General features: G+C 43.2%; 1 protein-coding gene across 4 annotated transcripts in view; it reads left to right on the forward strand.

Moving 5' to 3' along the window:
- Positions 1-239: 239 nt before the first annotated feature.
- The window catches only part of ATXN10 (ataxin 10), a 98,859-nt gene continuing 86,035 nt past the window's right edge, over positions 240-13,063 (forward strand). For 3 of the 4 annotated variants that reach the window (XM_048301318.1, XM_048301320.1, XM_048301321.1), the window contains exons 1-3: positions 240-349; positions 6,516-6,707; positions 8,175-8,257. In XM_048301318.1, the coding sequence (XP_048157275.1) occupies positions 261-349; positions 6,516-6,707; positions 8,175-8,257 (364 nt within the window). In that variant the 5' untranslated portion in view covers positions 240-260. Of the gene's footprint in view, positions 350-3,185; positions 3,327-6,515; positions 6,708-8,174; positions 8,258-13,063 lie in introns of all 4 variants that reach the window. The other variant, XM_048301319.1, reaches the window with a different exon arrangement.

Consider the following 13,063-nt stretch of genomic DNA (forward strand, 5'->3'; position numbering starts at 1 on the left):
CTCGAAGAGCACACAGGGCGAGGTGTGGGGTGGGCAGCAGCAGCTGCGTGAGGGCAGCCGGCGCCGCGGTGAGCTTCCAAAGGGGAAAATGGAGGGAAGGGAGAGGCAAGGGACCAGCAAGGAAAAAGCTAGGGAAATCCATCAGATCTCGCAACCGGAGCGGCCATTTTGCCGCCGGCCCAACATAGCCCCTCCCGCTCGGCGGGGCGGCCCCGCCGCCATTTCCGCGCGGCGGGGGCGGAGCGGGGCCGGGGCGGGCGATGGCGGCGCCGGGAGCGGAAGCGCTGCCCGTGGCCCGCCTGGAGAGCGTGCGGGTGCTGTCGGGTCTGTTTCGGGAGGCGCAGCCGAGGTAGTGGGGAGGAGGGAGCGGCGGTGCTGGCGGATGATGGGCAGGGTTCGCTTCGGCTCCCAGCGCGGTCCTGCCCTTCGTGGAGTCGGCTGCGGGCTGGGAAAGGGGCTCTCAGTATCCCGAGAGGGGCGTGGATGAAGTCTTTGCTGGGGAGCTTCTGCACCCCGAGCCTTCTCCTGGGGCTATGCGTGTGTGAGGGGGGATCTGTCCGTTCTCCTGTCCTGCCCCGCCCCAGGGGGTCCATGAGGAGCTGCAGTGTGCTCAGTCCCTGTGCTTGTAGCACGGAGGAAAGATGTTCGTCTCTTAGTCGTGGGTGGCATTAAATAGCCTATAGATACAGAATGGCTTGAGTTGCAGGGACATTAAAGCTCATCCCATCCCACCCTTGCTGTGGGCAAGAGTACCTTCCACTAGACCAGGCTGCCCCAAGCCCCGTCCAGCCTGGCCTTGGACACTTCCAGGGATGGGGCAGCCACAGCTTCTCTGGGCAGCCTGTGCCAGGGTCTCACCCACCCTCACAGGGAAAAATTTTTTCCTAACATCCAATCTAAACCTACTCTATCAGGTTGAAGCCGTTTCCCCTTGTTTTGTCACTTCAGGCCTGTGTAGATAATCTCCATCTTCCTTGTAGGCTCCCTTCAGGTACTGGAAGGCAGTAGTTAGGTCAGCCTTATTCTCTAGGCTGAGCAATCCCAAGTGTCTCAGCATTTCCCCGTAGCAGAGCTGCTCCATCCATCTGATCAACTTGGTGCCTCCTCTGAAATCTCTCCAACAGCTCTAGTCCTTCCTGTGCTGGGCTCCCCGGGCTGGAGGCAGCTCTGCAGGTGGGCTCTCAGCAGAGCAGGGCAGAGGGGCAGAACCCCCCTCCCCTGCTGCCCACGCTGGGGGCTCAGCCCAGCACGGGGGGGTTCTGGGTCCCAGCACACACAGCCAGGGCATGTCCAGCTCTCACCACCAGCACCCCCAAGTCCTTCTCCCAGGGCTGCTCCATCTGCTCACCCCCAGCCTGGATTGATCCCAGGGGCTGTCCCAACCCAGGTGGCCTCACGAGCACTTGGTCTTGAACCTCATGGGCTTCCCATGGGCCATTTCTGGGGCTTGTGGTGCCTTTCTGGGCAGACATATTAGGTGGGATGTAGCTGTGGGAGTAGCTGCTCAGGGAGAAAAAGCCATGGAAGCCCTGCAGGGCGTGCAGAAGTGGGTAAGATGTGCCTGTGCGAGGCCCTGCTGGGCAGCAGTCTCATTCCCATGTGAGGCCAAAGCTTTGCGATGAGGGTGGTGGCTGTGGGCCTTGGGGACAGAGGGCATGTACTGTGTGGCAGGATGGGCTGCGCTGGCTTCACTGGGAGGAAAGGTTGGATGCCCCTCAGTAGGTTTAAGATAAGTAAAGACAGAATGGGGCTACTGGAGAAACAGGGGGCTGGTATGGAGCATTGCAGTGCCTGTAAGATCAGGGAGACCTCTGCAATACCACACAGCCCTGTTGGCTTTGGCAGAGGCTGGGCTTGCAGAGGTTCAGCTGGGAGACTGGGGTTAGAGGAATGGGTTTTGCCCTTCCTGGAAGGAGGGAGAAGGCACAGCTTGGTGGGAAGCTTGTGCTTACTCCTAACAGTAGTTGTTTGAAGGTCTTGACCTGAGAATGAAGAAATCAGACTTAAGCTTGGTGTAAAATTCTGCTGGTGTTTTGTTTTGATTGTGTAAATTCACAGTGCGGTTTTGTTTTTAAATCCACATTTAAAAGTTGAGGGCGAGGAGGGAAGATGTACCTACAAATATTTTTTTGTGATCTCTGTGGGTGCAGGAGACCCAGGAGACCTTCTGGTGTTCATCTCGGTTCCCTGGAAAGAAGGGAGCACCTGTACAAATTCTGGGCTTACAGGCTGTTGCTTTCTCTGCCTTGCTACCTGAAACTTCTGCCACTGTGTTTGAAAGAGGAGTAGATATTCCCCAAAACAGCCAAGTTTTGTGGGTACAGGTGGGCTGAAAGAGAGACACTGTAGTTGTCCTTCCAGAAGCACAAAGCTGTAGCATTACCTTACATCCCATACGATGTGGCAAAATGGGTCTAGGAGCAGCTCTGGCAAAAAATTTGCTAGCTCTGGCAAATCCTGTCATTGGTGCTGTTGAATCACAAAAACACAACCCAATGGATGTTTTGAGTTTGAAGTTGTGATATTTAGTGACAATTCTTTTGTTATTACAGGACTGTTCAGTGTTTGTGGAAACAAAATACATTAAAAATGTGAGTTCCGGTGTTCTGTAACTCAGAAAGAAATAAAGTGAGGCAACAATGCCCCTACTATGAGACCATGATGTGGAATTTGGGAGACTTGCATGTGTGATATAATTTGAGGCTTCCAGTGCTTTTAATTGATGTCTTTATGCTTCCTTTTCTAAGCTACAAAAAGAAGAAAATTGTTTTATTCTGTTCCTGGGAATGTTGTGAGGATAAGTACTTTAAAGGCTTTTTTAGGAACTCTGCTTACAGGACTGGAGTTGTGCACGTACCTAAGACTTAGAGTGGAAATACAGAATTGTAAATTTGTGGATTGTTTGCATAGTTGCTGAGCAATTTCATGATTTTTTGGAGCCCTGGTCTTTTGAACAGGAGTTCATTACTGTTTTTAACTTTGTGTTCATTACAGTGGTATCTTGTAGAGTTTCTGTTTTTAACAATTAAACAGGTCTTACAAGGAGTGACAGTAATCTTCCTTTTGGCATGGGTACAGGAATTCTGACTGTTTGTTTTGACTTAGTAAGAAATTGTGCATGTCTTTCTTGTCCAAGAGCTGGGCTGCTGTACCCTTTGCCTCTGCTTCCTTTTGTGTTCCTGCAGAACTTGATGTGGAAATGAAGGACAGGTAACAATAACAAATTGTGGAGCTGCTGTGTTAGGCAACTAGACACAGGAAACAGGAGTTTGTGGAATATCCACAAAGCAGTTCTGGATGGATTTCAAGGCCTGTTACAATGCAAGGTATTCTTTTAATCTAAAATCGACTTAGCAGGCTCTTACGTAGTTTTGTAAATTAAAAATTTTATGGAAGGAAAATGTTTTCCATTTCAAAAATACATTTTAAATATTTGTAGCTGCTACTTTTGTCTTTATGTGAATCTTTGTTGTACTGCTGGAAAAAGATTATTTTTTAAAAACTGTTTGTAAGCATTGCTGTGGAACAGTTATCTGAAGTCAGTCTTGACTGGTTTCTTAACATCAGCTAAATATTTTCTGCCATTCTTGCTAATTTGAGGATATTTTATTCATAAAGACAGTTTTCAATAAAATTCCATTACAGTACACACTCAAATTGCAGTGCTATTGGAATGCTTAGGTACAAGAGTCACATGTAAGTTTTCTTGGAACAGAATCCTGCTTTATCAAACAATGTTTAAGCCAGTCTTTGTTCATTTGGAATATCTTCTGCTTGCTCACTTAGGCTTTGAGATTCGATTTCTGCCTGGAATGATCTGGCTTGAGCATTCTGGATTTTCTTTCATAGTGTTCAAGAGATAGATTTGGTTTTGGTCTCTCCTGAGTGATGTGAAAAAATCCACATCTCCTTCCACATTTACAGTGAGGACAGACATTTCCTTGTGTACCCCAGACTTGCTCCATTAGAACACAAGGTTTTCATCTTTGTATTTTACTGGAAATGTCTGCACTCTTATTTTTTTCGTACTTTCAATCTAATTTTAAAAGAAAAATTGTCACAGCAGCTCAGCATGCTTCTGATCCAGTGTCTGACTAAAAGTTCTGTTCTGCTGCATAGCTCTGCCAGGAGAGTGAAGCTTTTCCAGCACAAGAATAACTGTAAGGTGTCCTTTTACCTATGGAGTCACAAAAATGTGCACAAAAGTTCTGGCTTCTTTAATTTCTCTTTTACCAATTTAAATAAGGGGATGTTGAGCAGTAGTATGTCTTGCCCTGACCATTGGGTTCTGTATTTTGCAGTTGGGTCAGGAAATGACTGGTTTCATGGGGTAATCTGACAAAAGGCATAGGCTGATACGAAGGAAACTACAGTGGGCTCAGTGGTTGTATTTTAGAGTAACATCAGCGTTTAAGAACTCAGAACAGCTAATGGTTCTGCTCAATGTAGAAAGCACTCCCTGGCTGGGGGTACCTTACCAGACTGTAGCTCTTCTGACATTTAGAAAAACTTGTCTCTGGTGCATTTCCCATGGGGACTGTGGTACGTCAGCCACTGAGTGTTCTTTTGGCACATCATGAAGTGGCAGGAGCTGCACTGCTTCTTTTAAGTTGAAGGTTCAAGTTCCATGAATATATTTTCTTCGGTCTTGAAACCAAAACCAAATTCCAAACTTTCTTTCTGGTTATGCAAGCTCCACTGTTTTCTTTATTTTATAACTGAGGGCCAGCTCTGCTTTTGGTCTTTGTTTTTTGTGCCTCTTTGGTATTTTCCCTTCAGTATTGCACCACTGCAAAATGTAGCTTCTTCCCCATAGCTTTCAGTGATGAAGTGGTGGGTTTTTTCATGTTTCAGTGTAGATGGAGAATGTGTAAATATACTGGTTTTGATCAACTGTGAGGTTGCAGAATAAAATACTTCCTAGAGATCTGAAACCTGATGTTGCAGCAATTTAGTGATGTTAGTGTACATTGTTGTAGCTCTTACAGCACTCTCCCTTCTTTGTAAGTCTCCTCCACGCCCTAATAGATGTCGATATTGGAGGCACTGTACTGTCAGATGTAGCCTAGCATAAAAGTGTCACTATTGGAGCAACAAATCTGATAAGGGACTTAGAAAATGTAAACTGTGAGTAAAGACTACGAGAGTTTTGTTTAGTGTAGGAAAGAAAACATGGCAGGAGCAGAAGTGGGAAATAATGTCTCCAGACACATCTAAGGGTGTGCTTAGGGACAGGCTAGATTGGCAGCGTTTGGTTAATGTTGGGCTTGATGATCTTAAGGGTCTTTTCCAACCTCAGTGATTCTGTGGTTTGATTTATGGACATGATCACTTACGAAAGAGAATTTCTAGTTGTGCAAATGTGTGGGCATTTGAGTGAGCAGCAGAATGCAGGTAATGCTATCACCCAGTAGTGGTTGATCAAGAGATTTTTTAATTTTCCTTTAGGGGGAGTTTTCTGTGTGAAAATTTTATTTAATGCTACTTTACATTTCCTCTCATCTCACTTTTTCTGTTTGATCTTGAGTACATGACAAGTCTTTTTAAGGTTCAAGGAGGCTGCATGTGGATTTCCTTTTCCTGACCCTGGTCAGAAGTACTGGATGAGCAAATTTATTGAACTTCTCTGTAGCAATGCCATAAACACACTCTGGTGTGGCTTCTCTCCACCAGCATGTGGTATCAGAACTGAGTTAGCAACATTTGTCATGTGTTGCCCTCATCTCTTTTGTGGACATAAAATCAGGGCAGATTGTAGACCAATAGCTGTAGTTTGGAAATGTTGTTTATCTCTGTGAGACAGATCATCTGTAGATGTGTGTGTCCGTCCTGGGGAGGCTGGTGAATCTTCATGGAGCAGCAGCACCAGCTGTCATTCAGTCATACGGATTTCTGCAGATGCTTACGTTTGGTGGTGCTGTTTTCCTTGGTCTGGGTGCTCCAGCAAGTGGCCTGGTACCTTCTCTGTTGGGTAGTTGTCTGCTGAGGTGGGACAGAGTTGGCTTTTTCCCTTGACTTTGATTCACACACTTCAGAGTGGTGCTCATGCAGCCACCAGCTTTCTCCATGACCTTTGTCCCTCTGAGGAAATCTGCAGCAGGCTGGAGCTTCTGAGTCTTCTGAAACATCTAATGCTGGACATCTAAACCGTGTTAATTAACTAAAACTATTCCTCTAAAAGCAGTATGCAGTGTCATGTATAAACCTGCCAGCTAGATGCATTAGGGAAAATTGTTTTCTTCCTTTTCATTAAAATTCTGGAGAGCTGTTGAAAAGTCATGAGGAATATTAAGGCAACATAACTCTCCTACAGCCCCTTTCCTGCAAAGGCTGTGAGGATTGTGTGATGTATTTTGTTCTTCCTACCTGGAAGACTATGAGTAGTTAAATACTTTGAATAGTTAAAGATTGCTGCAGAAACATCTTTGGGTTTACAATAAGAATTGTCAATGTCATAGGCTTTTTGGTAGCAGTGCCTTTTTATTTTTTCTTCACCACAAATTTATGTGTTTCAGAGAAACAGCAAAAGAAAGTGTATTTCGGGATGTCCTGGAAATCCTGACAAGCACCTCAAGTACCATTGAGCAGGCCTGTAAGGGTTCCTGTGGACTAGCAGATCTCGACACCTGCCTGCTGCTCATAGCAGAGTGCTTCAGATGTCTGAGGAATGCCTGTGTTGAGTGTCCCAAGAATCAACATGTCATGAGGTACAGTTATGATCCCTTTTAGCCCATACCAAAATACCACCTTCTGATGTTTGTGTGCTTTTAAAAAAGAGATTCTTATTTTACACTGCTGTGTTAGTAGATTTATTAACTGGCATTTCCTGCTTGATGCAATCACTTCAATTCAAATATGCAAGAAACAAAAACAGCTGACCTATTTGTAGGTCAGTTTGGGACTCTGCTCAGTAATAGAACAAAGTGTTTGGGTCCATAATATGAGTTGATTACACAAATGAAATAAGCCTATTGGAAGCCTGACTGTATAACTATCCTTTTTTTTCCTCTTTCTCTAATTTTTTTATAACATTATGAATAAGTAAATAGTCTTAGTAATCAGTTACAGGATTAGCATGTCTTTTAAGGTTTATTTAGATCTGTCTGGCTTTCCTGGCAGCACACAGCATGTAGAACTGTGCGTGTTAATCCTGATACATATATACAGGCAAGTTGAGCTTAAAGGATATTAAATCAATCTGGCTCCTTAAGTTATTTAGCCTCTCTGTTGTTTGGTTGTGTCTGTTGCAACATTGAAGGGATACTTGTGATGCAATCTAGCTGTAGTTAGTGATGACCAGATAGTCTGGTTGATGTTTTTAAAAAACCCAACAAAATAGCAACAAACACTCTCCTTGCCCAGATGTCCCACGAGAACCCCAAACCAACCAACCAACCAACCAACAAAAAAACCCCCCAAAGACTTGTCACGAGGTGGTTACAGCAAAGAATTATTGGGGACTACAGTCTTAAAAATTGTCTTCTTGGGATTTGTCAAATTTGATTTATTAAACTAAATGTAATTTTGACATGGGACCAAGTCTTAGTTTCTGTGCTGGGGCAGAATTCTGTTAATGCCACAGAAATTGCAGTGCAAATCATTCTGAGAGTCTACCTATGATTCGATTCCTCTTCACTGGAGAAAGGATAAATGATTACTTGGCCTTCTCTGCTTCTCTCTGAGAGCTGTGTATGTTTCCCTTTGAGCTGGCCCTATTGTTTTTTTGGTGACTGTCACTAATTGCTTTGTTGGCATTGAAACTACTCCAAGTTTATTATGAAGTAAAATATATGACTCTTGTTCTGGATGCTTGACCTCCAGACAAAGCAAAGTTTTTACACAAATACAGCTGTTTAAATTACAGGAATAGCTTGCTAATATTTAATGTTTGATAGGAAGAATAGCAAAAAGGGAGGAAGGGGTACTTAGCTCTGAAGGTTCTGTGCCCAAAATTGGTAAAATGCAGGATGATGCAATAAACCCCTTTGGTTTGCTTCTGATGGTCATAATGTGGCTACTGATAGGCAGGCAGTAACATAGGAGAAACTGATTTTTGTTTCAGAGGTCCTGAAGATGCTAAAGACTTCCTGTTAACTTCGAAAAGCCTTTTAAATTTTTTTGAGTGTATTTCTTATCAAGTGAATTATTGTGGTTTTTTCCCAATTTAATAATAGGCACTTGGGTCTCATCTCTACATCTGTCCATTTGATAAAGTTGCTTCATGGAATACAAATCAAAGAAGAATTGTTGCTGACTGGTAAGGTTGGGGATTTTGTTAAATGTATAGCCTGCACTGTATTTTTTTACACGGGGGCAGTATGATGTCACTTTACTGATGCATTTGTTTTATAAATAAACTTAATTCTTTCTTGAATTGCAGTTAAGAATTGGCCCTCTCTTAGACTGCTAGGAAAAGGTCTCAGCCTCAAGTCTAGTTCAGCTGTATTTTCACTGAACTCTTCCTTGTCGATTGCTAAAGGAAAGATATGTGGAAACTCTTTAATATGAAGCAGGATATTTGGTTTTATGAAAGGAAAAGTTCCTATAGTACCTCCATTCAAAATACATTCTGCTGTTTACTCTTTTTATTTGATCTGCAAACATAATAAAATGAACCTCTTTTTTATTTTGATGATACTTAAAATAATTTATCTGATTCCAGGAAGAAAATTTTGGCTGTGACTTTTTAAAAATTATTTTTAGTTTTCATTTGTGTACCAGGGTTGCTGGCCAGCCAGGATGGTATCTGCCAAGAATTAAGTACTGATTTGAGTAGTGTTCATGTTTCCTTAACAGATGAGTTTTTCTTTTGATGCAGTGAAGAGAAAATGTGACTGTTACCTGTCCTCCCTAGTGGTAGTTATCGTTACTCATTTCACTGGATATTAAGGCATTTTCAGTAATTCTCCTCACAATCTGTGTTTTCCAGTGTGTACGTGTGGGGTTTTACACAGTGGACTTCCAGTTGTGACTGTCTGTGGCTGCAGACAGTAAAGAATGTTTGTTTTCTTGTGCTTCTTTTATTTCTTTTCACTCCTGTTCCTCAGATGAGGTTTTTTACTGGGTTTCTGCAGCTGCTTTTCTGTCATTTTGTGGAAGCAGGTGGAATGACTGTCTTACAGTAACTTACCCTCAAACACCTTTATGAAGCTGTGAGGGAGCAATGAAGTTCAGAAGACTGGTTTCCTTTTGCTGCTACATTTGGCTCAAAATGAAGCTCTGCAGGCATGTGAGGGTATTGTGCTTAAGCCAGGTTGACTCCTGGACCTGTTGCTGGAATCCTGCTGCCAGGGAAGGGTTGGTGATGCCAGCACAGCCCTTCAGTGTGGGAGGAGCCAAACTATAAGCTTTGTGGGTGGCAGAAAGAGGGCCTGGTCAGTGGCCATAAAGAGGAGGAAGTGATGGCACACAGGGGTGACTTTCAAGCCATGTTACAGGAAGGACTGGGAAAGGTCATAGAGGGCAAGAGTGTCCTGCACCACAGTTGTGAACTGCTTTGCAGACCAGCAAGATAAAAGGAAAAGTGATGGGAGCCAAAATGTTGCTTCTCTCCAGCCTGTCACTGTCCCTGCTGGGGCCTTGGACAGCAGTGGGCTCAAAAAGCTGTACTGGGAAAATGGGCTTGCCACCTTCAGCCCACTCAAAGCATCAGGAATTGTGGTTTAAGAGTGCCACCTGCCAGAGGTGCTGCCCCATGCCTGCAGCAGAGGGAGCAGGATGTGCCTGTTGTTGGATACAGGCATGGCCTGTGGTCTCTGCTTTGGCTTCATGGCTGCTGGCCCATCCTTGCTGGGCTGTCACATGTGTGTGCTGTTCTCTGCTCATGGGTTTGAAGAAGAAGAGGGAATGCTATTGAGCAAAAAGCAAAGGGGGTAAAACCCAGTAATTTGATTAATCTGCTTCAGGCAATTTTCCCTAGCCAGCGGATGGTGTAAAATCTCTGTTTATCAACATTGAACGTAAGGGTGGCATTGACAAGACAGTTTTCAGGATTTCGGTAAAAGTTGTTTTGTGACTGTTACTCTACAAAGCCACTTAGTAAATACATCTGAGTTACAACCAAGATTTGCTGTATTGGCCCAGGATAGGTGGTTCATTTGATGCTGTAAGTAGCGTTGATCTCCTTGGGGAACCTCTGCAATGAGCATGGCTTATGTGTTCCACCTGTGTTAGTACAACAACAAAAAAATTGTAGACAAGCAAGTGTTGCTAATTCCTTGCTGAGTGATCTGATGAACTTTGTTCTAAGTGGAAATTAATGTAGTGCCTGGAGCACCAGTTCCTTCTGCAAGGTTTACCTCAGAAGTTAACAGTTAAATTTTACTGGATTATTGGTTGTACCAAAGCAAATTGCTAAATTGGACTTGGATAGCACTGTTGAAACAAAAAGAGACCCATGAAATTCGTAAATGGTACTGTGTTTATTAACTGTAACTGTTTCATGATTCTCCTCATGTTTCATACAGGAAATCAGGTCACAGGGCTAGAGTAGCATGTGTATTTTGTTCTTGCAGATAATTAGGTGTTAAGTGGAGTATTTCAAGTTGTTCATTTGAGTATGTATCATTTCCTCCCTCAAATGGCTGCTTGGATTGGATGATCCCTCTTGGTGCCTGTGTATATTCTTAAGGTTTTTAAAGTACCTTCATGTTGCTTCCATAGCAACAAAGCACAAGGAAGAGGAGGTAATGCTGTACTGCAGACTGAACAGCACTAAATGTTTCAGATCATGTTCCTGTGAAAAATTCCCAAAGCAAATCATTGTAGGCTGAATAAACTTGAAGTTCCAACATTATCATATTTACAAAGACGAGATTGAAAATTCTTTCTGCAGACTGAAAAATTCATTTAACCTGGCTGTGGCATGTTTGCACTCTTATCCATTGGTAGCTGTTAAGGCTAGTAGGTGAGTGCTGTGGTAATTTTTGTAAGAAAGTTCAGTGTAGTACAATTTCAAATGGATAAAACCAGAAATGAAATAAAAGTATATATTTTTTGGCCACTGCTGTGACCAGTGTGATGGTTAAGGGAGAGGGCATGATCAAAGCAACAAAAAAGGAGGTATTGTGCAAAGTGGTATGACTGAAAACTGTTGCTAATATTTATTTAAATAAATTCAGCCTCCTTTGTATCCTCTCTGCTAGGAGTAATACTTCAAAATAGTTTTCCAGGGGTTTTATACATGGTTAATTGGGTTCAGTTCAGTATATTTGCTGAAACAACTCTACTGCATGTTTTCACCATATATCACTTCTTTTTGTTAATGCTTTAAAAATGAGATAAATTCCTGTATGCTTGTAATACTTATCCCAGCCAGCTGTGGAAAAAGCTGTTGTTTTGAATATGTGATATGGCATCCAGACAATGGACCAGAATCCTTGAAGGAGAGTTAGAATGTTTGTCCTGAAATAGCTCTTTGAAACTTCAGGTAGGTTGAAAAATAGTTAATTCATACATATGGTATTCAGAGATTGTCCAATCCCACCTACAAGCCAGCTGTCCCTGTAATAATAGTCTCCTTTCTTTTTAATACTTGCATTAAAAAAACACTAACATTTTTAGTCCTTTCTTTTATGGTATTTCTAAAGTTAGCTGTTTGTCCCCACATTTCTTCCCTGCTTACTTCCCCTGTTACTTTGAGTTGAATTCCATGGCCTAGTTTCATTTCCCATAATTGCTTACATAGTACATCTGTGGTAATCTAAGACATTCCTAAAACTAATCTTTCTTACAGCTAACCTGTCTTGAGCAATATGTATTTTGTACTGCTTGGAAAAGGGAACCTGCTCTGAGGAGTTGCATGAAGAAGCCAACAGTTGGATGACTGCTGTTGGGGGTTCATAGGATCACAGAGTCACTGAGGTTGGAAAAGACCTCCAAGACCATCAAGTCCAGCCTGTGACTGATCCCCACCTTGTCACCCAGACCAGAGCACTGAGTGCCACATCCAGTCCTTCCTTGGACACCTCCAGGGACAGGAACTTCACCACCTCCCTGGGCCATCCCTGGCATTGTCTGACCACATTTTCCATGAAGAAGTTCCTTCTGATGCCCAACCTGACCCTCCCGTGGCACAGCTTGAGGCCATTCCTCTTGTCCTGTCCCTTGTTCCCCGTGAGCAGAGCCCTATGCCCCCCTGGCTGCACCCTCCTGTCAGGGAGTTGTGGAGAGCCGGAAGGTCTCCCCTGAGCCTCCTTTTCTCCAGGCTGAGCCCTCCCAGCTCCCTCAGCTGCTATAGAATTTTTTGGTACAAAATGTTAAGAGCCTCTGTTCATGTCACAGGCACTGCTGGGGATCTCAGCCAAAATCCATGTCCAGGTGTGCTGCCTGTTAAAGCAAGGTTTGGGGTGTTCTCTGCTCATAATTCTACAAAGTCCAGAAACTTTGGATAAATTGTAGTGGATGATAACCTTGAATCCTTGAACAGGAATTTGACCTTGCTTCCAATTTTCTGCAAAATGTCCAGGTGTAGTTAAACAGCTACAGATACTCTCTTCAGAACAGAACTTAAAGCATTCCTTTAAAATCAGTGATGAAAGATGACTCTATGTAAATTTTTAATACTGCGCTTATTATAGTAACTTGAGCATTTTCTGGTAGGATGTTCAGCAACATGAATATCATATGTCTAACACCTGTTCATGCTTCCTTTCATGAGGGAGGATGTGTGGGAAAATGTGTGATGTCTTATTTTAAACATTTTTCAAGTACTACAAATGCCATGTTCTTACAAGGCAGCCATAAAAAATGTTCCTTGCTTTGAGCTTCTTTTCGTCCCCTCTGCCCCTTTTTTCTCTGTTTCCCTCTCCTCTTCCCTCTTTCCATTTTTCTGTCTTCCTTTTCCCTCTCTCCCTTTTTCTCTTCATTTTTGTCTCTTCTTTTTTCTCTCCCTTTCTTCCTCTGTCCCCTTTTTATTCTGTCTTCTTTCTTTCCTCTCTTCTTTCTTTCCTCTGTCCTCCTTTTTTCTCTGTCCTGTTTTTCTCCTCCTTTTTCTCCTCTCTCTTCCTATTTTCCTTTATCCTCCTTTTTTTCTCTCTCCTTTTCTGCCACTTTTATTTTCTCT

This window comes from Corvus hawaiiensis, chromosome 4 (assembly GCF_020740725.1).
Source record: "Corvus hawaiiensis isolate bCorHaw1 chromosome 4, bCorHaw1.pri.cur, whole genome shotgun sequence".
Classification (NCBI taxonomy): Eukaryota; Metazoa; Chordata; class Aves; order Passeriformes; family Corvidae; genus Corvus; species Corvus hawaiiensis.